This window comes from Zootoca vivipara, chromosome 2, assembly GCF_965207765.1.
Source record: "Zootoca vivipara chromosome 2, rZooViv2.hap1.1, whole genome shotgun sequence".
Taxonomy (NCBI): domain Eukaryota; kingdom Metazoa; phylum Chordata; class Lepidosauria; order Squamata; family Lacertidae; genus Zootoca; species Zootoca vivipara.
This window is the reverse complement of record NC_142584.1, coordinates 107,729,880-107,757,394: the sequence shown is the minus strand read 5'-3', so window position 1 is coordinate 107,757,394 and position 27,515 is coordinate 107,729,880. Positions and strand designations below refer to the sequence as shown.

The 27,515-nt window shown below is 47.5% G+C and overlaps 1 protein-coding gene and 1 long non-coding RNA gene across 2 annotated transcripts; one reads left to right on the top strand and one right to left on the bottom strand.

Moving 5' to 3' along the window:
- Window positions 1-290: 290 nt before the first annotated feature.
- On the top strand, window positions 291-10,961 carry LOC118076261 (uncharacterized). Its single transcript, XM_035098897.3, has 6 exons — window positions 291-453; window positions 5,970-6,359; window positions 7,364-7,453; window positions 7,636-7,701; window positions 8,978-9,102; window positions 10,321-10,961. Exons 1-6 carry the CDS (start codon window positions 396-398, stop codon window positions 10,501-10,503), a joined length of 912 nt encoding a protein of 303 aa, XP_034954788.1. The 5' UTR covers window positions 291-395; the 3' UTR covers window positions 10,504-10,961.
- A 2,408-nt stretch (window positions 10,962-13,369) lies between these two features.
- Window positions 13,370-25,204, bottom strand: LOC118081103 (uncharacterized). Its single transcript, XR_004692043.3, has 4 exons — window positions 25,070-25,204; window positions 18,188-18,319; window positions 17,182-17,499; window positions 13,370-13,487 (listed from the first exon to the last, which is right to left on the bottom strand). It is a non-coding gene; the product is annotated as an uncharacterized LOC118081103 (long non-coding RNA).
- Window positions 25,205-27,515: the final 2,311 nt, after the last annotated feature.

Here is a 27,515-nt window from a genome sequence, read left to right as displayed (position 1 = left end):
GATCCTGATAAATATCCTCTCTCGAAAGCTGCTATTTGCTTCTCAAGAAGAGCTCTAAGAAGCCTCTGTCTCTGTGGTTTTATTTGAGTGTTAAGACCTTTAAACCTTCCCCTTAAATAAATTCAGACAAGACTCAAATTTTAGTTTGGTTTTTGGCAACACGTGCCCTCTTTAAGGGAGGACCCGATTTACATAACAAGCTACTGTACATACTTGTTCATTCATGGCAGTTTGACCTTAAATTTCACTTTTAAGCAGAAACTGCAGAGCATGACTGGGTTTACCAGCGAGCAAGCAGGAAGTTCCTGGCTCCTGTCAGTCTTCCCCTGAGCAGACTACACAGGGGGAAGAGAGGATCACTGATGTTGACTTAGCAAAAGACCGTGGGGCTGTAAATGCAGGAAGGTATCCTGGTTGCAATGGCAAAGCTGTGGCTGTTTGGGATGCTGATCGGTGAGTGAAAGGGTCTATTTTAGGAGATGCTACTACTCTAGGCAAATGGTGTGGGGGGAGGGGGAGGTTGTGAATTCAACAAAACACAAATTGCAAAGCTTTCTCAGGATGCAGATTACTTCAGGTGGTGGGTTACACTTGTGATGTGCTGGACAGGCACATCTCAGCTCGGTTGCCCGATGGGAATCCTGATAAGGGAGTTTGCGGGGATTGGCTTTCAATACGCAATCCCCACTTACAGCTCTTCCAGACCATCTGCTTATTCAGCATTCATCCTGATTTGCTTGCACAAATGTTAAATTGTTGTTGTTGTTTAGTTGTTTAGTCGTGTCCGACTCTTCATGACCCCATGGACCATAGCACGCCAGGCACTCCTGTCTTGCACTGCCTCCCACAGTTTGGTCAGACTCATGTTCGTAGCTTCGAGAACACTGTCCAACCATCTCATCCTCTGTCGTCCCCTTCTCCTAGTGCCCTCAGTCTTTCCCAGCATCAGGGTCTTTTCCAGGGAGTCTTCTCTTCTCATGAGGTGGCCAAAGTATTGGAGCCTCAGCTTCAGGATCTGTCCTTCCAGTTAGCACTCAGGGCTGATTTCCTTCAGAATGGATAGGTTTGATCTTCTTGCAGTCCATGGGATGAATTACACAATTACAATTGCACAGAGGTAAAATTATGCCTGGTCTTTATTGAGCATTTGGTCTGGTTTGATTGCTCGGTGTTTGCACCTATTCCGTCCATTTGTTCATCCCTCACTTTTCCATGCATTTCCCGGTTCACTTTCCAAACTGCAGAAAGTCTGGTATTTTTTAGAAAAATAAATGAAAAAAATCATTTGCTGCACAAGGGTGACAGAGCCCTTTAATCCACCTTGATTGCGCTAGCCTAAAATTTGGTATGCGCGTGAATTTCTCCTGTAAATACAACATGCAGGTGCCCTTGAAAAACCTGAAAGAAGGGCCACATAGATGCTGTGTGTTGTTTTTGGTTCTTTGTTATTCCAGCTCTGCAACTGGTATCGCAGCACACGGCCAGTACTTAAACTGAAAATACTCAAACTGAAGTGTACTTAAACCGAGGTATGACTGTAAATGCTCAAGTTATGATGCCTTTGGCTTGTAGACCTCAACATGTCTGAGCTCTCAGGAATTGCATCACATCCACAATTTCTAAAAGCTGTCCTAAAAAAATTGAAGGGAGATGGCTGCTTTTCCTAACCCACCTGAAACACTGAGTTTTTTGAAGTTTCATTTCTACATAGAAATGCAACTTATAATCCTTTTCCTTCCTCTTACAGTCAATATTCTGAGTGTAAGACCTTTGGGGTAGGTCTTACACTGGGATGTTATCTATCTATCTATCTATCTATCTATCTATCTATCTATCTATCTATCATCTATCTAATCTGTCATCTATCTATCTATTATCTATCTATCATCTATCTATCTATCTATCTATCTATCTATCTATCTATCTATCATCTATCTATACATCTGCAAACACATATTCCATTGACGCTGCAATTGTCATTGTACAACTTGTGTACAATGAAATTAAATGAGCCTCCCCCAACACTCAATCTCTTATCGAACAACATACCACCTCGCAAGTCAATTTCGGTATGTTATTTTCCGTTCAACAGCCTAACAGCCCACAGATAGAAGCCATTTTTTAGCCTGTTGGTACAACTGATTATGCCTGTTGTCTTTGTCCATGGAGTTTTCTTGGCAGGGATACTGGAGTGGCTTGCCAGTTCCTTCTCCAGGTGGATCATGTTTAGTCAAAACTCTCCACTATGACCTGTCCATCTTGGGTGGCCCTGCATGGCATAGCTCATAGCTTCTCTGAGTTATTCAAGCCCCTTCGCCACGACAAGGCATTGATCCATGAAGGGGATTGATCCATGTATATTGATCAATATTGATCAAGGCATTGATCCATGTATATTGATCAATATTGATCAAGGCATTGATCCATGTATATTGTCTCCCTGCTTATTTAACTTATATGCAGAATTCATCATGCGAAAGGCTGGACTAGATGAATCCCAAGCCGGAATTAAGATTGCTGGAAGAAATATCAACAACCTCAGATATGCAGATGACACAACCTTGATGGCAGAAAGTGAGGAGGAATTCAAGAACCTTTTAATGAGGGTGAAAGAGGAGAGCGCAAAATATGGTCTGAAGCTCAACATCAAAAAAACCAAGATCATGGCCACTGGTCCCATCACTTCCTGGCAAATAGAAGGGGAAGAAATGGAGGCAGTGAGAGATTTTACTTTCTTGGGCTCCTTGATCACTGCAGATGGTGACAGCAGTCACGAAATTAAAAGACGCCTGCTTCTTGGGAGAAAAGCAATGACAAGCTTAGACAGCATCTTAAAAAGCAGAGACATAACCTTGCCGACAAAGGTCCGTATAGTTAAAGCTATGGTTTTCCCAGTAGTGATGTATGGAAGTGAGAGCTGGACCATAAAGAAGGCTGATCGCCGAAGAATTGATGCTTTTGAATTATGGTGCTGGAGGAGACTCTTGAGAGTCCCATGGACTGCAAGAAGATCAAACCTATCCATTCTGAAGGAAATCAGCCCTGAGTGCTCACTGGAAGGACAGATCGTGAAGCTGAGGCTCCAATACTTTGGCCACCTCATGAGCAGAGAAGAATCCTTGGAAAAGCCCCTGATGTTGGGAAAGATTGAGGGCACTAGGAGAAGGGGACGACAGAGGATGAGATGGTTGGACAGTGTTCTCGAAGCTACGAACATGAGTTTGACCAAACTGCGGGAGGCAGTGCAAGACAGGAGTGCCTGGCGTGCTATGGTCCATGGGGTCACGAAGAGTCGGACACGACTAAACGACTAAACAACAACAACAACACGACTGATTATACTTCTGTATCTCCTGCCTGAGGGCAGAAGATTAAAGAGGTGATGGCCGGGGTGTGAGTCATCCCTGAGACTGCTCTCCTAAGGCAACGATCCCTTGCGATGTCATCTAGCGGACTCAAAGGGCAGCCCATGATATCATGTGCAGAAGATTAAAGAGGTGATGGCCAGGGTGTGAGTCATCCCTGAGACTGCTCTCCTAAGGCAATGATCCCTTGCGATGTCTAGCGGACTCAAAGGACAGCCCATGATATCATGTGCTGTATTCACCACCCTCTGTAGAGACTTTCTGTCCGTGGCTGTCAGGCCAGCATGCCACAGTGGGATACAATATGAAAGGACACTTTCTATTGTGGACCGGTAAAATGAGTTCATCAGTTGTTGTTTAACATTATTCTTTTGCAAGGCCCTGAGGAAATGGAGTCTCTGTTGGGCCTTTCTGACCACCTGAGTTATGTTGATTTTCCAAGTGAGGTCCTCACTAAGGTAAACACCCAGGATATTTAAAGGAGGAGACTCTCTCTACACAGCCCCCCCCCCCCGATATACAACACGGCAGGTTCCCCTCTCTTCCTCTGGAAGTCCAACACCATCTCCTTTGTCTTACTAATATTTAGGTGCAAGTTATTCTCTAAGCACCATGTAGATACTTTTTGAACCTCCCCCCATACGCTGTTTCATCTCCGCCTGCAATTAGGCCCATTATAGTACAGTGGAACCTCGGTTTATGAACACCTCGGTTTACGAATTTTCGGTTTACGAATGCCACAGACCCATCTGGAACGGATTAATTCACTTTCCATTACTTTCAATGGGAAAGTTCGCTTCAGTTTATGAACACTTCAGTTTACGAACAGACTTCCGGAACCAATTATACCCATGCTTCGGGTTAAGTACGCTTCAGGTTGAGTACTCCGCAAACTCGTCTGGAATGGATTAATCCACTTTCCATTACTTTCAATGGGAAAGTTCGCTTCAGTTTATGAACGCTTCAGTTTATGAACAGACTTCCAGAACCAATTGTGTTCATAAAACGAGGTACCACTGTAGTATCATCTGCAAACTTAATAATTACTGTGGATGGATCAGATACAGGGGTCCCCAAACTAAGGCTCAGGGGCCGGATGCGGCCCAATCACCTTCTAAATCTGGCAGACGGTCCGGGAATCAGCATGTTTTTATATGAGTAGAATGTGCCCTTTTATTTAAAATGCATCTCTGGGTTATTTGTGGGGCGTAGGAATTCATTCACCCCCCCAATATAGTCCACCCCCCATAAGGTCTGAGGGACAATGGACTGGCCCCCTGCTGAAAAAGTTTGCTGACCCCTGGATGATATGCAGTCATATGTGTACAATGAGTACACATCCCTGTGGGCTGCCAGTGCTAAGCTTCAGGGAGGTACAGTGGTACCTCTACTTACAAATAACTCTACTTACGAATTTTTCTACTTACAAATGGAGCTCTGTCCGCCATCTTGGATGCAGTTTAGATAGGATTTTTTCTACTTACGAATTTTTAGATAAGTTGCTTCGACTTACGGATTTTTTCTCCCAATGCATTCCTATGGGATTCGACTTACAAATGTGTGTTCGGAACACATTAAATTCGTAAGTAGAGGTACCACTGTAGATGTAACAGTCCCAATCCTCACTGTTTGTGTCTGATCCCTGAAAAAGTCTTTAATCCAGTCACAGATGGTAGAAGAAAGGTCCAAATCCATCAGCTTTTTAGTAAGAATGTCCGGGACGATGGTATTAAAAGCCGAGCTATAATCAATAAACAACATTTTGACATAATTCCCCGGTCTCTCCAGATGTCTCGCTGCAAGATGATAGGCTGTAGCTATGGCATCATCTGTTGACCTGTTTGTCCTATAGGCAAACTGATGTTTATCAAAGTCCGGTGGGAATCATGACCTAAGATGTTGAAGGACCAATCTCTCAAAGCATTTCATCACTACAGATATTAATGCAATAGGTCGGTAGTCATTTAGGCCAGGGGTTCCCAAACTAAGGCCCGAGGGCCAGATGTGGCCCAATTGCCTTCTAAATCCGGCCTGCGGATGGTCTGGGAATCAGCATGTTTTTACATGAGTAGAATGTGTCCTTTTATTTAAAATGCATCTCTGGGTTATTTGTGGGGCTTGCCTGGTATTTTTACATGAGTAGAATGTGTCCTTTTATTTAAAATGCATCTCTGGGTTATTTGTGGGGCTTGCCTGGTATTTTTACATGAGTAGAATGTGTCCTTTTATTTAAAATGCATCTCTGGGTTATTTGTGGGGCATCCGAATTCATTCATATTTTTTTTCAAAATGTAGTCCGGCCCCCACAAGGTCTGAGGGACAGTGGACCCGCCGCCTGCTGAAAAAGTTTGCTGACCCCTGATTTAGGCAGTTACGGTAACTGCTGTTTTCTTGGGGACTGGGACAAATCCACAAACACACAAAAAACACATATCACTTTCACTATACCAGTGATGCTCTTCCTCCCGCTAGAGAAATCTCATTGGCTGACAGTATATTTCCCCCAACAGCTTGGGGGAAAGCCCCTTGCATTGTCCTAGCCCAAGAAGCTGGTGCCCGCTTCTGCCTGCTTAAAAGCCCTTCCCCGTTCTCCCTTCTGCCCAGGCCCTGCTGCAGCCCTTTTGTTGAAGGTGCCCGAATCTCTGATTTCCATCTCGGAAGGTAATACGGCCTTGCTCTCTGCCTCGTTGACATTTCCGACTTCGGTGCCGGGCTACTTCCAGGTGCGATGGCGTTTTGTCACTGGCCGCCGGGCGGTGCTGATTCTCATGGCGGATAACTGCTTGGCAGGGAACGGTACTCAGCCCTGGAGGGACCTTTGCGAAATCAGCGTTAGGAAAGCAGACATATACAGACATCGTGTAGAATTGTCCTCTGAGGATGCTTCTCTGTTACTCAAGGGTGTGAGAGCTGAGGATTCTGGGATTTACTGCATCACCTTGCTGGCATTGGACGTGATGCTGTCGGCTAACATCAGCCTAACAGTGACCAAGGGTAAGAGGGTTAGGTTTGGTCTGCACCCTAATGTGACCCTATTGTTTTTAGTAAATGATTTAATTATAATATTATTATTCCATTTATAAGAGATTATTTAATGATTACAGTGGTACCTCGGTTTACAAACACAATTGAATCATAGAATCATAGAGTTGGAAGAGACCACAAGGGCCATCCAGTCCAACCCCCTGCCAAGCAGGAAACACCATCAAAGCATTCTTGACATATGCCTGTCAAGCCTCTGCTTCAAGACCTCCAAAGAAGGGGACTCCACCACACTCCTTGGTAGCAAATTCCACTGCCGAACAGCTCTTACTGTCAGGAAGTTCTTCCTAATGTTTAGGTGGAATCTTCTTTCTTGAAGTTTGAATCCATTGGTTCTGGAAGTCAGTACTTACCCTGAAGCATACTTAACCTGAAGCGAACTTTCCCATTGAAAGTAATGGAAAGTGGATTAATCCATTCCAGACGGGTCCGTGGAGCACTTAAACTGAAAATACTCAAACCGAGGCGTACTTAAACCGAGGTATGACTGTATGTTTTTATTAATAGCTAGGCCCAGGGAAATCCTAGGCAAAATGATACGTCTTTATAATATGCCTGGAGGAGACCGAGGGACGAAGCTTCACCCGACCTTCTCACTTTCTCACATTGTGGTTTGCTTGTCTGTCATTTCTTGTTATTAAAATAGCAGCCATTAGAGATGTAATGTGTGAGATAACTTGATTTAGATCTGTGGTTTTCATTAAGTTAAAAGCAGCCGGGAGGCTTCCAGTATCAAATCAGGACCACAAAACTATGTGGACTAACCTTAACCCTAACTCTTCTGCACCCCCCCCCCACAATACAATAGTTTGCTGATTAAAACCAACCCCTCCCTGATAAAAGAGTTTATATAGCAGACAGTTGAGTCAAAGCCTGCTTCTCGCTTCCCTGGAGAAAGCAAAAGCCCTTGGGCATTTTTTTAAAAAAAGGGTAAAGCCTTTTTCTTGTCATTTTAGCAGAAACAAACAATACCAAATACAAGGGCGTACAATTTCTAGAAGTGGAGAGAAGTGGAATGCCTATCAGTAAAAGTACAGGAGCAACAGGTAAGTTCTAGGGGACGGAGAATGGATGGGGAAAGGGAGATCAGGAAGGAAACAAATGGGATGCTGGCAGAGGGAGTTTGCAGGCATTGATCTTCCTCCCTAAGAGTAAGCTTGCTTGTTCATGATGCACACTGGACTGAGGCTCTCTTCAACTTTTCCTTCTTTCTTTTCTGCTCACCCAGGGATGAACGCTTCAACCGATCAGGCTGAGAGTTCGTCTAACAAGCCAGTTCCAGCATCTCCCCCAAGTAAGTTCTCTTTAGCTGGGGGCTGGTCCTCCTCCACCCCAAAAACCAGACGTTTTGTAATGAATAAAGCGAGAGAGAAATGCCCTGGAAAGTGTGCTCTGCATAGCCCTTGCTTAATGCAATGTTTCCTATCTCACCTCCCCACAAACAAATCAGAATGAAGGCTCAATAAACAGATCATCTGGAAACATCCTCTGTGCATCATATCCTACTCGGAGTAGTCTCATTGGAATGAATGAGCATGGCTAACTTCAGTCCATTAGTTTGAATGGGTCTACTCTGAGTAAGGACTACAGGTGACTAATGGTGCATCTTGGTTTGAGAAGCAGTTGCTTTTGCACAGTGCAAATTGGTTTAGCTCTTGCGTCCACCAGCGAGCTACTGCTCTTCTCAAAGCACAACAGTGATTGGCTGGCTGTTACAGCTCTATCTGGTTTTTGGAGGGCAAAAGTCCACAGTGGAGACCCTCCTTTGTACCCATGGAGTCTCCCCACACAATTTAGAACCCTGAAAGTGCAGGTCTTTGAAAAGATGGGAGCGCAGTGCAGAAAACTCCACAATAGCACTGCCGCTTGGGCCATAGCTGCCAAGTTCGGGATTGCAAAAATCCGGGATCAGCAGTGCCGCGGCACCGGAAGTCGCTTCTACGCACTTCCGGACATGCGTAGAAGCGACTTCCGATGCCGCTGTGCCCATCCGGAAGTGCATAGAAGCAACCTCTGGTGCCGGCGCGGCACCAGAAGAACATGGCCACCGGCAGGAGCTCCGTAATCCGGGGGAATACGGGGTATTTTGCCATTCGGGACATCTGCGGGAAATGGTAAGAAAATACAGGGGTTTCCCGGGGGAAATGGGGTACTTGGCAGCTATGGGTTGGGCTCTCTGTCGTAGCTGAGGAAATGACCAATGCTTGCTCCAGAGAGGTGATGTCTCTTTTTTCTCTTGTCATTCCCACTGGCATGCTTGGCGAAATAGAAACTCACTTCCCTGCTCTAAGCAGTGGCAGGGAGACCAGGACCAAGCAGCTGCCATCTAGCAGCAACGTGAGGGGTTTCCACTCAGATTCTTGGAGAGAACACTTCTGGGGGGGGGGTATCATTCCAAGGTTCCCAGGATTTCCCCCCCAGGTATCTTTGTTTCCACAGCAGTAGTACTGCCCCATGTTTTGAGAACTTGCATCTCAAAATGCCCCCACGCTTCCTTTGACTCCTATTCCCATGCATCTGAGCTCTAAGCAAAACATTAGAGATGAACGTTGTCTGTCTCTCTCCTGTAGTGAATGCGGGTGGTTCTGTCTCTTTCACGAAGGCAGCAAATGACAGCGACTCTACGGTTTCCAACATCATTCATTTGAGCTTAGCGGGCTTGATTCTCTGTCTCCTTGGCCTGATCATAGCAGAGGTAAGTGTCTTTCCCCTGCATTTCTACCCAAGGCATCCATAAACTGTTTCACAGAATCATAGATTTGGAAGGGACCACAGCTAATAAAAAGGTAAGGGACCCCTGGATGGTTAAGTCCAGTCAAGGGCAACTATGGGGTTGCAGCACTCATCTCACTTTCAGGCTGAGGGAGCCAGCGTTTGTCCGCAGACAGCTTTCCGGGTCATGTGGCCAGCAGGACTAAACCTGGTGCAATGGGGCACCGTGACGGAAGCCAGAGTGCACGGAAATGCCATTTACCTCCCCACTGCAGTGGTTCTTATTTATCTACCAGCACTGGCGTCCTTTTGAACTGATAGGTTGGCAGAAGCTGGGACAGAGCAATGGAAGCTTACCCCGTCACAGGGATTTGAACCGCTGACCTTCTGATCGGCAAGCCCAAGAGGCTCAGTGGTTTAGAACCCAGCACCACCTGCGTCCCACTGCAATGCAGGCATCTTTTGCCCAACGTGGGGCTCAAACCCACAGCCTTAAGATTAAGAATCTCATGCTCTACCAACTGAACTATCCCCCACTTGCATTGGGAAGTTTAAGGCAATCTTTAGCAACTGTTTCCGAGGGGAAAGAAAATGCTGGAAGCATCCAGGGTCTGCATTGTTAAAAAGACGTATATGAAAATGTACAATGAGCAGCTGTTATCAGACTTCCAGGGAGGGCTTAATTAGCCACGCAGCAGATCCACACAGGCTTATGAGCACTGCTAATTCCAAATGGATTCTTTCAGAGCGATCTTGCCAACCTCCTGTCAAACCTACAGCTTTGACTTAAATGAATGTGCATATATGCCAACCTAACCACACATGCGCAAACAAACACAAGGCAGTGCTCCAAGAGTGTGCCTTCAAACCATCTGGTGGCATACCTGCCAAGTTCCTCTCTGAAAAATAAGGGACCGGACCGAAAGTAGCATACCGGAAGTGACTTTTGATGCTGCTGTGCCCAGAAGTTGCGCTGCAGCCATTTTGGAACTGGGCAGAGCAGCATCAAAAGTCGCTTCTGAGCATGCTCCGCCCAGTTCCAAAATGGCCGCCGTGCCAGAATAAACTGGGGAAAAACAAAAAAAATCTGTTTTTTCGGCTGGGGACAGCTGGAAAAACGGGGGTTTCCCGGGGAAAACGGGAGACTTGGCAGCTATGTCTGGTGTCCAGCCAAGTCAGAAGCTTCTCTTCCTTTCCACAGCATGTTTCCTTCATGTGCTGCAGTGAGAGAAACTCAGCAACCAGGGATAGAAGTGGAGCCAAACTGTATCGAGAGAGGATGGAGGAGTACCCCTTTCCTTCTACGCCAGGCAACATCTCCCTGCTTCTGGAGATGCCAAGTTCAGATAATCTGAGAGAGCCTTATTATTCCATTGTTCACTGATCATCTTCAGTCCTTCTTTACAGTATGAGAATTCTGTTTCCTTTTCATCTACTGAAGCGCTTATGTGATTATATAGGTGGGTTTATATATGAGAGGCTAAGGCTGTGATCCTATACCCAAGTGACCAAGTGCTACTGAACTTAGTGGGGCTTCCTTCTGAGTAGGCATACAAAGGATGGTGCTGTGACTGTGAAGATCCCTTTTGGGGGGGGACTGGGAGCAATTGCTACGTGGCTAGAGAATATGTCAGAATAATCTTACGCATTAACAACATTTGCACGTGGCTCAAATATGCAGTGGGACTGAGAAGCACTTTTGACCCTGCAGTCTGTAACCCAGTGTGAGCTTAGGTAGCAGTAATTGAAGTCAATTAGATTTTTAAAATTGATGTCAATTTACTTTTTAATTGAAGTAAAGCAAAACAATACAATAAAAATAATAGAAGTACAAATATAAAACGGGGTGTCGTATTTCTGGATAAAGATTTATTATAGGATCAGCCTGCAGGTTTGTCGCCATCAGGAAATGTCCTTAGGAGATGTTTTGCTCTAATAGTACTCCCTAAGTACCATAAATTACAATTGCATTGTAGGGCATACACAACTCCCTGAGAGTTACAATTAGTAAAAGACTCCAACCGGACAGGTTCTTGCAGGTTCTTGTGTATGCCCTACAATGCAATTGTAATTTATGGTACATAGGGAGTACTTTTAGACCGGTGAAAGCGAGAATCTCAGAGCATAAAAATCGAATCCTTAATAAAGTTTTGGAGGCGCCACTTACGTCCCATTTTATTGAGGAAAAACCACAGAGCTACAGATTTTAAATGGTTTATTAAGCACAAACACTCTGGAATAAATGCTGAGGCTTTGAAAAGGAAACTACACCAGAAGGAGGCATACTGGATACATAGTATTGGACCTTTAAGACTTCGAGCATGAGATTTTGTACACATTTTTGAATCTCTTTGTATATGTGAAGGTTGTTGGTGCATATACATTTAAATATTTGCACTTCACGGTTGTTTACCTTTTCATTGTTTAGCAACGTTAAAGCAGCCTTCCCCAACTTGATGCCTCCCAGATGTTGTCGGACTGGAACTCCCATCATCCCTGATATGCGCAGAGCTACGGAGCCACCAGCTGTTCTGAACAGCTGTCAAGCAGAGAGAAAGATGTTAGACTGTCAGTTGCCTCTGCTGTTTAGCAGCCGGAGGATAGGAAAAGTTTGATCTGTGCAGTATTGTTGCAACCGGTAATCTTACACAGTACTTCTGTACCAAGGCCTGGGGCTAGCTTGAGTTGGGTATAAACCAGCAATGTGATTTTTTAAGCCACAGTTTACTACACTGCTGAGAACCATGTTGTTGGCACCTGTCTGTCTCGAGAGACAATGGAGCATGCCTCCAGGGGTGAAGTCCAACTTCTCCATTAGCAGCACCAGAGAAACCTTCCATGCTGTGCAAGCCTGGGCAGTGTGTATGGGGGTCCTGGGCTGCCTAGATGACAAGATCCCCACTCTCAGCCTCACTGATGTGGTCCAAAGGAAAGCAGAGCAAGATATTTGGCACCAGCTTGGCTGCAGGAGTTGCTGGAAGGAGAGAGCTGAGTAAAACAAAAAAAGGCTCCCTGGATGGTAAAATCCAGTCAAAGGTGACTATGGGGTTGTGGCGCTCATCACGCCAAGGGAGCTGGTGTTTGTCCGCAGACAGCTTTCCGGGTCATGTGGCCAGCATGACTAAACCACTTCTGGTGCAACAGAACACCTTGACGGAAACCAGACCGCATGGAAACGCCATTTACCTTCCCGCTACAGTGGTACCGATTTATCTACTTACACTGGCATGCTTTCAACCTGCTAGGTTGGCAGGAGCTGGGGCAGAGCAACAGGAGCTCACCGTGTCACGGGGATTCGAACCACTGACCTTCTGATCGGCAAGCCCAAGAGGCTCAGTGGTTTGGACCACAGCGCCACTTGTCTCCCTTTTAGAGAGCTGAGTGCAGGGTGGGTATCAAAAGTGGACAAATCACCTCAGAAGCAGCCCAAGGTGTCCCTCACCAGAAGTATCACCCATCCTCTAACACCCCATACGCCCCAAGATCCAAGAAAGTTTTTCAATTTTGATGCCTTGTTGGCCACGAGATCTTCTTTTCTCAACTACATGCATTTCTGTCGTTACTGGATATGTTAGATTGAAAGTATCTAAGGAAACCTACCGTTGAAGGAAAGAGCCCTCTTCTTATGCATTCACAGGCCATCCAAAATTCCTAACACAGGAGTGGCCAGGGACGGGGGCGGTGTTGCTTGCAATGGAGCAAGATGCTCACATACTGTAGCTTTGAGCTCTGCATCTCATGAAGGTTTTGTATTTTTCACAAGACCTTTTTTTTCCAAATGTGCACTAGCACAAACTACTCTAAATCAACAGAGTAATGAACTAGGCAGAGGGCCTTCTTTGTCGTGGCGCCCGCCACTACCAAGAAGGTCCAGCTCCGAGGGCCTTCTGGCGTTCTGGCGGTTCCCTCCCTGCGAGAAGTGAAGGTACAGGGAACCAGGCAGAGGGCCTTCTCGGTAGTGGCGCCCGCCCTGTGGAACACCCTCCCATCAGATGTCAAGGAAATAAACAACTATCTGACTTTTAGAAGACCTCTGAAGGCAACCCTGTTTAGGGAAGTTTTTAATGTTGGATGTTTTATCGTGTTTTTAATATTCCGTTGGGAGCCGCCCAGAGTGGCTGGGGAAACCCAGTCAGGTGGGCGGGGTATAAAAAATAAATGATGATGGTGATGATGGTGTATGGCATTGCAAAAAAACCCCAAAAACAAAAACAAAACTATGAAAAGCCCCCAATGAAAACAGAGTGTCAACATTTTACAATTTTATTATAAAGTAAGATAAGACCAAAAAAATCAACAACACTTAAAATAATAATAAGATTGCTAACACTGTAATTACAATGTGGGAGTACGTCCAGGACACACCTCCTGCAGGGAAAGAAATGGAAAATTGGGGTTCAGTAGGTTATTTCTCTTACATATATTAATAGTGAACTCATTATCTGGGTGTGGATCCATATTAACCAAAAGGCAGCATCCATGCACAAGGAGGTTTTTATCAGAAGGCTGGAGAAACACCAATGTTTGCCTATGTGTTCCCCCTTCGCTTTCACTTTCCCTGGCGTATTTCCCCTTTCCTCCTCACTTCTAGGCAGCTTTTGTTTCCTTTATTTACATCTCTCTGCCCCAAATGCTCTCTTTTGTGGGTGAAAGCAGAACCAACTGAACAAGGGTCTTGCCCTCTCTCTAGAACTTCAGAGGAAGTGATGGAATTAAACACCGAGTGTCTGTGTCCAAACAGTCGCAATGCTGGAAAGTTCAAAACAAATATTGTGCAAACATCCAGGTTTAGAGCTCCATCTGAGAAACAATGCTCTAGTTATCTCCCACTTGGACTACTGCAATGCGCTCTACGTGGGGCTACCTTTGAAGGTGACCCGGAAACTACAACTAATCCAGAATGCGGCAGCTAGACTGGTGACTGGGAGCGGCCGCCGAGACTACATAACACTGGTCTTGAAAGACTTACATTGGCTCCCAGTACATTTCCGAGCACAATTCAAAGTGTTCATGCTGACCTTTAAAGCCCTAAACGGCCTCGGCGCAGTATACCTGAAGGAGCGTCTCCACCCCCCATCGTTCTGCCCGGACACTGAGGTCCAGTACCAAGGGCCTTCTGGTGGTTCCCTCGTTGCGAGAAGCCAAGTTGCAGGGAACAAGGCAGAGGGCCTTCTCGGTAGGAGTGGCGCCCGCCCTGTGGAACACCCTCCCATCAGATGTCAAAGAGAAAAACAGCTACCAGACATCTGAAGGCAGCCCTCTTTAGGGAGGCTTTTAATGCTTAATAGATTATTTTATTTCATTATTCTGTTGGAAGCCGCCCAGAGTGGCTGGGGAAACCTAGCCAGATGGGCGGGGTATAAATAATAAATTATTATTATTATTATTATTATTATTATTATTATTATTATTATTATTATTTCCTAGATCAGGGCTAGCCAGTATAGGCATAGCCAGGATTTTTGTTAGAGGGGGAAGGTCTTGGTTAGGGGGAGCAGGACCTTTGTGGCGGGGGGCAGAACCGAAGTGATTGGTCAGTTAAGTATTTCTATTGTTTTACTTGATCTAGGGGGGCAGCTGCCCCCCAGCCCTCCTTGGCTATGCCCATTGTAGCCGGCATGGTGCCTTCAGTACATTGTCGGACTCCAGCTCCCATCAGAAATCATGGCCAGTGGTCAGGAATGATGGGAGCTGAAGTCCAACAACATCAGAGCGGCTGCCACATTCACAACCCCTGTGTTAGAGCTTTAGGCTTGCATTCATTGTAGAACCAAGTCAGTTGTTCCATCAGCACAAGGACTTAATTTTGCACAGTGGGACTTTTCGTCCCTCTTCTCCCCTTGTGCGTCCCCCTGTAGCAACATACACCCTAGAAGTGTAACCACATTCAATGTGCTTTTTAGCATCGTATAAAAACCAGCATTGGCCAGATGGAACCATTTTTCTCATCCTGTCTTCCTTAGGCCTGTCTAGCGAAAGGCAAAATCTCTGGTTGATTTGTAATATTTGCTTAGAGAAACAAATTTTCTTAATGACTTGCAAGCTACTTTAGCATTACAGAGTTGCACTTTTCAGGGACTTCACCAAAGGCAGTATAAGAAGAACGTAAGACACAGAGCCCTAGCGAAGAAGAAGGGGGAGGAGGGAGGGAGAATATAGAGGAGGGAGAAAGGTTGTTTTCTGCTGCTCCAGAGAAGCGGACACGGAGCAATGGATTGAAGCTACAAGAAAGAAGATTCCGCCTAAACATTAGGAAGAACTTCCTGACAGTAAGAGCTGTTCGGCAGTGGAATTTGCTACCAAGGAGTGTGCTGGAGTCTCCTTCTTTGGAGGTCTTTAAGCAGAGGCTTGACAGGCATATGTCAAGAATGCTTTGATGGTGTTTCCTGCTTGGCCCTCGTGGTCTCTTCCAACTCTATGATTCTATGATTCTAAGAAGAAGAGTTTGGATTTGATATCCAGCTTTAACACTACCCGAAGGAGTCTCAAAGCGGCTAACATTCTCCTTTTCCCTTCCTCTCCCACAACAAACACTCTGTGAGGTGAGTGAGGCTGAGAGACTTCAAAGAAGTGTGACTAGCCCAAGGTCACCCAGCAGCTGCAAGTGGAGGAGCGGGGAATCAAACCCGGTTCCCCAGATTACGAGTCTACTGCTCTTAACCACCACACCACACTGGCTCTCTAAGCTAAGGGCCATGGATCAGTGCCATCTTTTGGCTAGTATTGATGGCCTCTGTCTGACTCAAAAGACAATGGAGTGCACCTCTGGGGGTGAAGTCAAACCGCTGCATTTGCAGCACCAAAATGACCTCCCCTGGATGTAAGCCTGGGCGGTGTGTATGGAGGTCCTGAACTGCTCAGACGACAAGACTTCTCTCTCAACAGCCCTGATGTGACCCAAAGGAAAGCAGAGCAATACGTTTGGCACCAGCTTGGCTGCAGGAGCTGCTGGAAGGAAGCGTACAAGGTGCCATCCAACCGCCTTAAGGACCCCACTCTGGATTTGCCTTGCCATCTCACAAAGATATCCCACAAGGTAGTGGAGGTTTAGGATCAGAACTTTCCTTCTCCTAGATGGGCTCGTTTCCCAGGTTGACAAGGGCCGAATTAAGACTACTTAAAAGATTTTGGTGCCCCTAGAGATATCTAATTCAAAATATAAATAATAACAAACCATAAAAATGTAAAACATTAATCTCTATTGTTTCTTCTTCTTCTTCTTCTTCTTCTTCTTCTTCTTCTTCTTCTTCTTCTTCTTCTTCTTCTTCTTCGTCTTCGTCTTCGTCTTCGTCTTCGTCTTCGTCTTCGTCTTCGTCTTCTTTTTCATTTATTGTGGGAGCCTTTATATGTTCAAACCTGGTTCAGCTGTACCATATGTTGTTGTTGTTTAGTCGTTTAGTCGTGTCCAACTCTTTGTGACCCCATGGACCAGAGCACGCCAGGCACTCCTGTCTTCCACTGCCTCCCACAGCTTGGTCAAACTCATGTTTGTAGCTTTGAGAACACTGTCCAACCACCTCGTCCTCTGTCGTCCCCTTCTCCTAGTGCCCTCCATCTTTCCCAACATCAGGGTCTTTTCCAGGGAGTCTTCTCTTCTCTGCTCATGAGGTGGCCAAAGTATAGGAGCCTCAGCTTCAGGATCTGTCCTTCCAGTGAGCACTCAGGGCTGATTTCCTTCAGAATGGATAGGTTTGATCTTCTAGCAGTCCATGGGACTCTCAAGAGTCTCCTCCAGCACCATAATTCAAAAGCATCAATTCTTCGGCAATCAGCCTTCTTTATAGTCCAGCTCTCACTTCCATACATCACTGTACCATATGGTCCATGGTAAATTCTGGCAATGGAAAATTTCTGTGATGACCTCCTTCCCTTTTTTCCCCTAAGCGTTGCTTATTTTGCTTATTTTGCTTAATCCAGCTCAACCTGCCCCATATAATGATTGTGGATCTACAATAAATGAGCAAGTGCTTTTGACTTCCAAATGTTTAACAATTATAGCACTGCGGAGTCTACACAGACCCTACATCCTCTTATAGCAGAGGTGCAGCACGTAAAAACTTACCTGACACGGTGACATTTATCCAGGCCACACAATCTCCAGAAATGTTGAGAAGCTTATAGATCCTGCCAGCATCTCTGCTTACGTTGTATATATGAAAAGTTCCCGCTATCATGGAAACATTCTCTTTGAAGTATTTATGGTATGTCTTGCAGACTCCACCACTAAAATGGCACGCAATATACCATTTGGAAGCTGCGCTGTTCCAAATGCAGATGTCGAAATACGGTTCTGAAGATTCTGAATCATTAGCAAATTTCACTGTTATTGTCTCCCCTTCTTGCACAGATTTTGAAGTACGATTAAGGCAATTCTCACCACCTGTCAGGGATGGAACCAGAAAGAAGTTTAGTTTCAAATATTATCTCCTGCAGCATCATATATCCTTTCCAGTTTGAGCTAGTGTATCCGGGTATTGCTTGCGGGCTTCATGTAGGCATCTGGCAGGCTGTTTTGTGAGCAGAATGTTGGATGTGATGAGTCTTCGTGCAGTCCTAGGTAGGCAAAGAGGCAGTAGACGCTTGTGTGAATTGCCCAAAGAAACTCAACTTGCAGAAATAAGGAATGTTGGAAATGTAAAGAAAAGGGGGGAAATTTCTATCACATGTGGTAGACTTGTAGTAAAGTAAAAGCTTACTGGGAAATGATATATAATTAGTTAAAGAAACTATACAAAAGTACATTGGTTAAAAAACCAGAAGCATTTTTATTGAGTATAGTAGGTGAAGAAATTCCAAATAGAGACCAAAAATTGTTCATGTATGCAACAACTGTAGCAGGGACGCTTTTAGCCCAAAATGGAAGCAACAGTTTGCAGGACCATAGGGGCAGTTTGCAAAAACCCACATGCAAAAGGAGAATGAAACAACCAGCTTCTTTGGGGCTGATTTCTTTTGCAAGGGAACCTGAGAAAACGCTAATCTGACCTTGTCAAAAGCAGCTTCCTATGTTTTTAGGAAAGGACTGTTGTTGTCGGTTTCTGAAACTCCAATTTCATATTCATACTCACTCATTGGCTCATATTCACAGGCATTTGAGAAGAGGAAATGGGCAGCAAGCAAGGTGAATGAAAAGCCACAGGAATATCTCCTGCTGAGCAGCATGGCATGACTCTTCAGTGGTGCAGGACCCATCAGAATATCTGGAACAATTCAGACCATAAAAAAGATTATTCTAATACACATTGAGAACCAAGAGCGGCTTACGGTGTGTGTGTGTGTGTGTGAGAGAGAGAGAGAGAGAGAGAGAGAGAGAGAGAGAGAGAGAGTCTGTACTTCCACCCTGGGAAAAAATGTGGCTAGATCTGGGTGGTACTTAAACAGATGACAGAGAATTGCCAGTGGTTTGGAATGTATTAATGCCAGAAAAATTGGTGGTGTCACAGTGGCCGGAGTGGACTACTTCAGAGTAACGACGCTACGCAGCTCTGCATTTTATTCTTTTATTGGTGCTGCGTATTTACAGTGCTCAAGTCATTGCTATTTACACGGAGCGATGTTGTCAGTCGGTTTCAGAACCTCCTAATGGCTTTTGGCGCGTCTTTCTCCAACACAAAAGCTTTGGCAGACCCATCCTCTTGCCCCTCCTCTTCCTGCGTAATTCTGGAGTTGGGGGGATGGGTCTTCCCCCCTTACTTGCCCCTTCCTGTCCCACCTGGGACCCTGGCTCCTCTACCTTGCCTGAGCCTCGGACACGACTTCCTGCTTCCCCACTGGAATCGGAACTCTCCCTGCTTTCCCCTTTGCTCGGGGACGGGCTTGAACTCAGGAGGGGAGGGACTTCGCGATATCCCCTGTCCCTCACATCCACCCCCCTCCCAAGCTCTCCTTCACCCCTCCCCAGGCCCCCCCCATGTGTCGGTGACGACTGGAAGCCTAAAAACTCGGTGCTCTCCGAGCCCGTTGGTGTGAACACCTCCCCCCAGTCCTGCGAGCCCCCCCCCTTCCGCCTGGGAGGACGGGAATCCCAAAAAGTCCGTGGCGTCCGAGCTGGTGGGGGTAAAAATGTTTTGCCAATCTGCTCCTTCCTCTGACTGGGTGGATCTCGGCGACACCCATACCTCATCCTCTGGTTCCTCAAACTCCGCTTCCCAGCGCCATGGTGAGCTGTTCTCCCGTGCCTCCTCCTCCTCCCCCTCCCTTTCCATGTGCCAGGGCTTGGGTCTGTGGGGAAAGAGGGCGTGAAATTCTTCCACCAAGAATTCCTCCTGTATCTGAGTGGCGGGAACCCATTCATTCTGGGACGGTGGAGCATCCTCCCATGCCATGAGGTACTCCAGGCCCCCCACCCCCCACCTTGAATCCAGGATGGCCGTGGCCTCATTGAGTTGCTCCCTGCTTTCCCTCTCCCCCCCTCCCTCGGGGGTTTGTTCGCTGTCTCGGAGCCTGCTGCTTTCCCTGTACGGCGACAGCAGCGATCTATGAAACACTGGATGCACCCTCATGTCCTCTGGCAGTGCCAGCCTGTATGCCACCGGGTTGACCTGTTGCGTGACCGTGAAGGGGCCCCGCCATTTGGGTGCCAGCTTTTTGCACCTCCCTCTGGTGGGAAGGCCCTCCGAGGACAACCACACCTTGTCCCCCACCCTGATGACCTCCCCTTGTCGCCTGTGGCGATCTGCCCCCTTTTTGTACGCTTCCTTGGCCCTCTCCAAGTGTTCTCTGAGCTGCTGGTGCACCGTCTCCAGTTCCTCTGCCCAATCCTCAGCCTGTGGGCCCTCCTCCTCCTCCTCCCTCTCCCTCTCTGGGAAAGATCTGAGGTCGCGCCCGTAATTGGCCTTAAAGGGCGACACCCCTGTGGAGACGTGCACTGCATTGTTGTAGGCAAATTCTGCTAGTGGCAAGCGATCCACCCAGTCCGTTTGCCGCTGGCTGACGTAGCATCTCAGGTACTGCTGCAGAATGGCGTTGACCCTCTCCGCTTGTCCGTTGGTCTGCGGGTGTCTAGCCGTCGACAAGCTGACCTCCACCTGCAGGAGGTTCATGAGCCGCCGCCAGAACCTGGAAACAAATTGGCGGCCACGATCCGAAATAACCCTTAAAGGTAATCCATGCAGTCTGAAAACGTGATCAACAAACAGTTTGGCTGTCTCTTCTGCCGAGACTGCCCTGGCACACGGTATAAAGTGACACATTTTGGACATGAGGTCCACCACCACCAACACTGCAGTCTTACCCCTGGACGAAGGCAGATCTGTGATGAAGTCCATGGACACCACTTCCCACGGCCTGTGTGGTGTGGCTAAGGGCTCCAGCAACCCTGGTGGCGCTGCTCTGACCACCTTCGCCCGCTGGCAGGTGGTACAGCCCCTTACATAGTCTCGAACATCTTCCCTCACCCCTGGCCACCAGAAGTGTCTCATGACTAGGTGAGTGGTCTTGTCCCTTCCAAAATGCCCCGCTGTAGGGTTGTCGTGCATCTGCTTGAGGACCGTACGTCGAAGCTGGGTGGTGGGTAGGTACAGCGCACCCTTGTAGAAAAGCAGCCCTCTGCGTTCTGCAAAGTCTTTTGCCTGCTCCCTCCCCCCTCTCAGTTCTCTGAAGATGCGGTTGGCAAATTCATCCGCTGCCGTCAGTGCTGTGAGTTCTGCCTCGCTCACCACTGCTGCTCCGCAGGACCATGCCGACGGGGGGAAAATGTGCCTTGGGGCTGGTGGCGCCTCCTCCTCCATGTACTCTGGCTTGCGGGAGAGGGCATCCGCCCTGACATTCTGCTCTCCTGGGATGTAGTGTATGGAGAAGTTGAAGTTCGAGAAGAACTCCGCCCACCGTATCTGCCGCTGGTTGAGCACCCTGGCAGTTCTCCAGAACTCCAGGTTCTTGTGGTCTGTGCACACCTGGATGGGGTGCTTGGCGCCCACCAGGAAGTGTCTCCAGTGCTGGAACGCCGCGTGGATCGCAAGAAGTTCCCGATCAAAAACTGTGTAGTTTCGCTCGGGCTGGGTCAACTTCCTGGAGAAGAAGGCACAGGGTCTCCACTCTCTGTTGGCGTCCAGTTGCAACAAAATGGCGCCCACAGCCTTATCAGAAGCATCTGTTTCAATGCGTAGGGGCGCGTCCTGAACCACGTGGAACAGGTTCTGGTCTGAGGCGAACACCCTCTTGAGGCTTTCGAACGCTGCTTGCGCCTCTGGTGTCCACCTGAACTTCTGCTTGCCTCTCAGGCAGTCAGTGATGGGAGCCGTAACTCGAGAGAAGTTCTTGATGAACTTCCTGTAGAAGTTGGCAAAGCCTAGTAGGCGTTGGGCATCTTTGCGCGTCCTGGGGCTGTGCCAGTCCAGGATGGTCTGCACCTTGTCCTTGTCCATTGCCAGCCCCTTGTCTGACAGCTTGTAGCCCAGGAAGTCCACCTCCTTGGTGTGAAACTTGCACTTCTCCAGCTTCACATACAGGTGGTTCTCCTTCAGGCGCTGCAACACCTCCCTGACGTCCTTCACGTGCTGCACTGGGTCGTTGGAGTAAATAAGGATGTCATCCAGAAAGACCAAGCATTTCCTGAAGAGTAGGGACCCCAGGACGTGGTGCATGAAGGCCTGGAAGCATGCTGAGCCCCCTTGCAACCCGAAGGGCATCACCAGATATTCAAAAGAGCCCAGAGGCGTGAACATCGTGGTTTTCCACTCATCGCCTTCCCGGATCCTGATCAAGTTGTACGCCCCCCTCAGGTCTAGCTTGGTGAAAATCTTGCCCCTGCGTGCCGCTGTCAGGAGATCATCCACTCTGGGCATGGGGAAAGCCACTGGCTCTGTCACCGAATTCAGCCGTCTAAAATCCACCACAAGACGGCGCTGTTGCGTGTCTTTCTTGTCCACCCAGAAGACCGGGCTGCCCCCTGCTGCCTTGCTTTCTCTGATGAACCCCCGCTTGAGGTTCTTGTCGATAAAAGCGCGCAGATCCTCCAGTTCCTGGTCTGACATGGCGTACAGCTTGGCTGGGGGTATAGTTGCCCCAGGCACCAGGTTGATCTGGCAGTCAAAAGGCCTGTGTGGGGGCAGGTGGTCGGACTCCGCTTCACTGAAGACCTCCTGCAGGTCCCAGTATGGTTTGGGTATCGCCTCACCCCCTTTGACGTGCATGGTGGCCACCGTGGCTATCGGAGGCCCCTCCCCTGGTTGGTGCTGCATGCAATGTTCCAGGCAAAAGTCCGATCCAAAAGCGATGCATCTCTGATGCCAACTTATGGAGGGGTCGTGGCGCGCCAGCCAGCTCATGCCCAAAACGATTGGGGGGTCTGAGATGGTGGTGACGTTGAATGCCAGTGTCTCTGAGTGCCTTCCAACCGTCATTCTCATGGGGGGGGTTTGATGAGTGATGGCCCCTCCCAGCAGCTCTCTGCCGTCAATGGTTGCCACGTGCAGAGGAAAATCCAGCTGCAGAAGCTGGATCTGGTGCTCTTCTGCAAAGTTCCTCGAGAAGAAGTTCGCTGACGCCCCACTGTCAATTAAGGCGAGGACTGTCAGGGGATAGCCATTAGGGAGCGTGAGCGTCACTTCTAGAACCACTCCTGCTCTGGGAGGGGTGGGCTGGCTCTGCTCCTCTCTGTGCGGGTGGGTGGGCTGGGGCTGTGGTCTGCTGACTGTGCCTGGCTGCCGCCCCTTGTCTCCTGCAGCCAGGCTTTCCCGTTTCCCTGCTGTGGTGCTGCGTCAGTGGGGGAGGGCACAACCGTTCCCGCCTTTCCTTGCCACTCCCTGCGATGTGGGCAGTCTCTGACGAGATGCTGGGGGGAGTTGCAGAGAAAGCAATTCCCACCCCTTCCCTCCTTGCGTCTTGGCGCCGCTGGGGTTTGAAAAGCCCGCGCGCGCGCGCTATCAATCTGCATGGGTTCCTGGTCCTGCCTGGCCCCAGGCGTGGCTTGAAAGGGTTGTTGAGGGAGTGGCTTCTCCTGCGACCGTGGGAACCAAGCCCGCTTTGCGCGCGTTGCTTGCTTGTCGCTCCATCTGGATTCCTGCCTCACCCCCACCGCCAGAGCCGCTTTGCTCAGTTGATCCATATTACTGGGCTTTGGACCTCTTGAGAGCTCATCCTTCACCTCCTCATGCAACCCCAAGTAAAACGCCGCTTGCAGTGGGGCAGACTCCAGATCCCACCCCAATCTGTGCACCAGCATGGTGAATTTCGCCCAATACGCGCGAACTGTCATATTTCCTTGGCGTAAATTATGAAGTTCCTCCTTAGTCTGGTCCATATGACTATCGGACGAATACATCGTTTTCAAACCTTCTAGAAATAGTTTGACATTCTTCATGCAAGGATTCCTTGTTGCAATTAACGGTCTTAGCCACTCCCTGGCCGCCCCTGTAAGGTGCTCCACAATAAACGCTACTCTGTGCTCATCATCAGGGAACTCATCGTGGTGCAGCTCAAGAGCATACACAATCTCAGTCTCAAAGCCCTGAAACTCCTTCGGGTCTCCATTGAACTTGCTTACTAGGGTCCCGGCTCTCCTTCCTGGCAGCACTTGGACTTGGGGTGCCCCTCCCGCCTTGTTTTTCTCTGCATCCAGCTTGTTTTGGAGGTCTACCGCCACCGCCCTTAAATGCTGCTCTTTTTCCTGGAGCTCTCTCACCTGTTCCGCAAGTTGTAGCCGGTCGTCCTGGACCTTCTTAGTCTCCTCTTTAGCTGCCTTCAATTCTCCCTGCGCCTGCAGCGACAGCTGTTGCAGTTCTAGCTGGGCTTGCTCAGCGATCTGCCGCCACTTCTCCGCCTCTGACACGCTCATCCCGGCAACTCCAAAGTAGCCCAAAAATGATTAGGAGGTTGCTGTCACAGTGGCCGGAGTGGACTACTTCAGAGTAACGACGCTACGCAGCTCTGCATTTTATTCTTTTATTGGTGCTGCGTATTTACAGTGCTCAAGTCATTGCTATTTACACGGAGCGATGTTGTCAGTCGGTTTCAGAACCTCCTAATGGCTTTTGGCGCGTCTTTCTCCAACACAAAAGCTTTGGCAGACCCATCCTCTTGCCCCTCCTCTTCCTGCGTAATTCTGGAGTTGGGGGGATGGGTCTTCCCCCCTTACTTGCCCCTTCCTGTCCCACCTGGGACCCTGGCTCCTCTACCTTGCCTGAGCCTCGGACACGACTTCCTGCTTCCCCACTGGAATCGGAACTCTCCCTGCTTTCCCCTTTGCTCGGGGACGGGCTTGAACTCAGGAGGGGAGGGACTTCGCGATATCCCCTGTCCCTCACAGGTGGCTTACAAAGATATCTTTTAAGAAGCACCCCCATAATAATTGGTGTCTTACAAAGATATCTTTTAAGAAGCACCCCCATAATAATTGGTGTCTTACAAAGATATCTTTTAAGAAGCACCCCCATAATGCTCACTTTCTGGGAAATTGCTATAAATAAAAAAGGTATAGCTGTTAATAATTGAAAGGAAAAAAACTTTTTTTACTGCCAAAATAGGATTGAGAACCAGTTATCTTTCATTTCTTTCCTAGCAAGTACAGAAGCTTTAGTTTCGCTTAGGGTGATCCAGCAAGATGCTCAATACATGGAGAAGTAACATAGATGGAAATTGGAAACCCAGCAAAATAAAGGTATCACCATCAACCCATTTTCGCTCCTCACACCTTGTCAAGAAATTTGGCAGAATATGGCTTGATTCCAAGCTCTGCCCAGGACATTTTTAGTAACGTGCTTACTAAAGCACGACAGAGGACAAGATGATTGGACAGTGTTCTCGAAGCTACGAACATGAGTTTGACCAAACTGCGGGAGGCAGTGCAAGTCAGGAGTGCCTGGCGTGCTATGGTCCATGGGGTCACGAAGAGTCGGACACGACTAAACAACTAAACAACAACAACTGAATAATTCAATTTCCCATTACAATTTGAATCAGCAAAGCAAAAGATCTACAAATCCTTTCCCTCCCGCAAGTTATCTCCTCACCTGGCTTCTGAAATATAGGCACACACGAAACTTCTTAGACTCTCCGACAAAACCTTCCCACTTCTCTGAGATCCTCCTACAGAAGAACCAGCTCTTGAACTGCAGACTCAGAGGGCCGGTGCTGAGTTTTATTCATGCACAAAAATAGCCCACAGGAAAACCAACTACATTGCTCAACAGATGAAAACATGCAGGAGCCGGAGCCTGCAAATCTCTAAGAGACGGCACTGCAAGGCTTGCGTGACACAACATCCATGCTACTGAAAACTCCCCCTTCAGCAATTTGCGCTATCACAGATACAGGAAACCGCAACAGTCCACACCACAACAAAGCAAGCATCATTGAAAAACCCTATCCCACAGGCCACGTGCTATCACCGCTACAGGATTCTTCTAAGGCATGTGAAGACATGTCTTCCTGCCAGCATATTAATTACTATCTCACCTTGATTTTTCAATTTGATCATTTCTTCCCCAAAGGGACAAAATCAATGGCCACCTGTCATTGATGCTTTAGCTGAGAGTCCTGCGTTGCAGGGGTTGGGCTAGATGACCCTTGGGATCCCTACAGGTCTATGAGTCTATGATAATGGGCTGGCTCCAGAACCCTTCTCCAGGCACCCCCAAACTTGGCCCTCCAGATGTTTTGGGACTACAACTCCCATCATCCCTAGCTAACAGGACCAATGGTCAGGGATGATGGGAATTGTAGTCCCAAAACATCTGGAGGGCCACGTTTGGGGATGCCTGCCCTTGTCAAAGGGCTCCCTCGTAACATCCTAGAGTGGATTTGCATGGCTGGAACCCTTCCTTGCCTGGATGAAGAACACAAGAGGGGTGAATGAGAGTTGGTAGAAACTAGTAGTCTATGGCCTTGGAGTGGCCACTGAGACCATATCACACCAGTCCTGAAAGACCTACATTGGTTCCCAGTACGTTTCCGACCACAATTCAAAGTGTTGGTGCTGACCTTTAAAGCCCTAAATGGCCTCAGCCCAGTATACCTTAAGGAGCATCTCCAACCCCATCATCCAGCTCCAAGGGCGGTTTCCTCATTGCGAGAAGTGAGGTTACAGGGAACTAGGCAGAGGGCCTTCTCAGTGGTGGTGCCCGCCCTGTGGAACACCCTCCCATCAGATGTCAAGGAAATAAACAACTATCTGACTTTTAGAAGACACCTGAAGTCGGCCCTGTTTAGGGACATTTTTAATGTTTGATGTTTTATTGTTGTTGTTTTTATATTCTGTTGGGAGCCGCCCAGAGTGGCTGGGGAAACCCAGCCAGATGGGCAGGGTATAAATAATAAATTTGTTGTTGTTGTTGTTGTTGTTGTTGTTGTTGTTGTTAGCCTACTGTACAAAGAGTCACATCTGTTGCCCACCATTGGCATGTGGCCCCTGAAAGCTTTTCAAGAAGGGAATGTGGCCCTTGGGCTAAGGAAGATTCCCACACCTGCCATAGTGGAAAGGAGGACCTCCTCACGAACATCACCCTTTGCAGCAGCTGAATTCCACAGTTACTCATAGTTTCTGTGCTCCCGATTTCATGGAAAAGGAGACGGCCTCATCTTTCTTAGCTTCCTTTTTCCACAGATGAAACAAGAGTGAACCTTGTACTTGCTAATCACAGTGTTTACTTTCATTCTTAATCAAATGCAATGTTTATTTATTCTGAAACAAATCAGCAATAAAACACACACACACACACACTTTTAAATGAGCTTGAATTCGTCACGAATGTTCAGCTTTATTAAATAAGCAAACTTGTTGAAATGGTAAATGGTATTACAGTACAGTCATACCTCTGTTTAAGTACGCTTCAGTTTGAGTACTTTCAGTTTACGTACTCCGCGGACCTGTCTGGAACGGATTAATCCACTTTCCATTACTTTCAAAGGAAAAGTTCACTTCAGTTTAAGTACGCTTCAGTTTAAGTACTTCGCGGACCATCTGGAACGGATCAATCCAATTTCCATTACTTTCAATGGGAAAGTTCGCTTCTGGTTAAGTACGCTTCAGGTTAAATACAGACTTCCGGAACCAATTGTGTACTTAAACCGAGGTACCACTGTATTTATTACATTTATTTCCTATTTACTTATCATTTTTCATTTTACAACAATACATATCAATTAACAAAATTGAAAATAACATCGAATTGACTCCCCCCCCTGCAATCTGTGGTTCTCTACTTCTGCATATCCACAAAATTCCTTGTTTATTTCTTCTAAGATTTACTTAAGTATTCTTTACTGCTTGTTTTACATTAGCTCCGCTAAAGTTTTAAGCTGTTTACAATGACTTTTAAAATATCCAATAAATTTTCCCCAGTCTTTATTAAAAAAATATTCCCTTCCTGATTCCTTATTTTTCCCATACGTTTGGTCATCTCCACATACTAAAGCAGCTTTATTTGCCTGACCTTCTTGGTTGGAACTGTTTCATCT

Bases quoted from the DNA above. Each gene is read 5' to 3' on its own strand.
- LOC118076261 (XM_035098897.3), top strand. From the start codon at position 396: ATGCAGGAAGGTATCCTGGTTGCAATGGCAAAGCTGTGGCTGTTTGGG. The intron at 7,454-7,635 runs GTAAGTTCTAGG...CTGCTCACCCAG, and splicing joins TAAAAGTACAGGAGCAACAG to GGATGAACGCTTCAACCGAT. The intron at 7,702-8,977 runs GTAAGTTCTCTT...TCTCTCCTGTAG, and splicing joins AGTTCCAGCATCTCCCCCAA to TGAATGCGGGTGGTTCTGTC.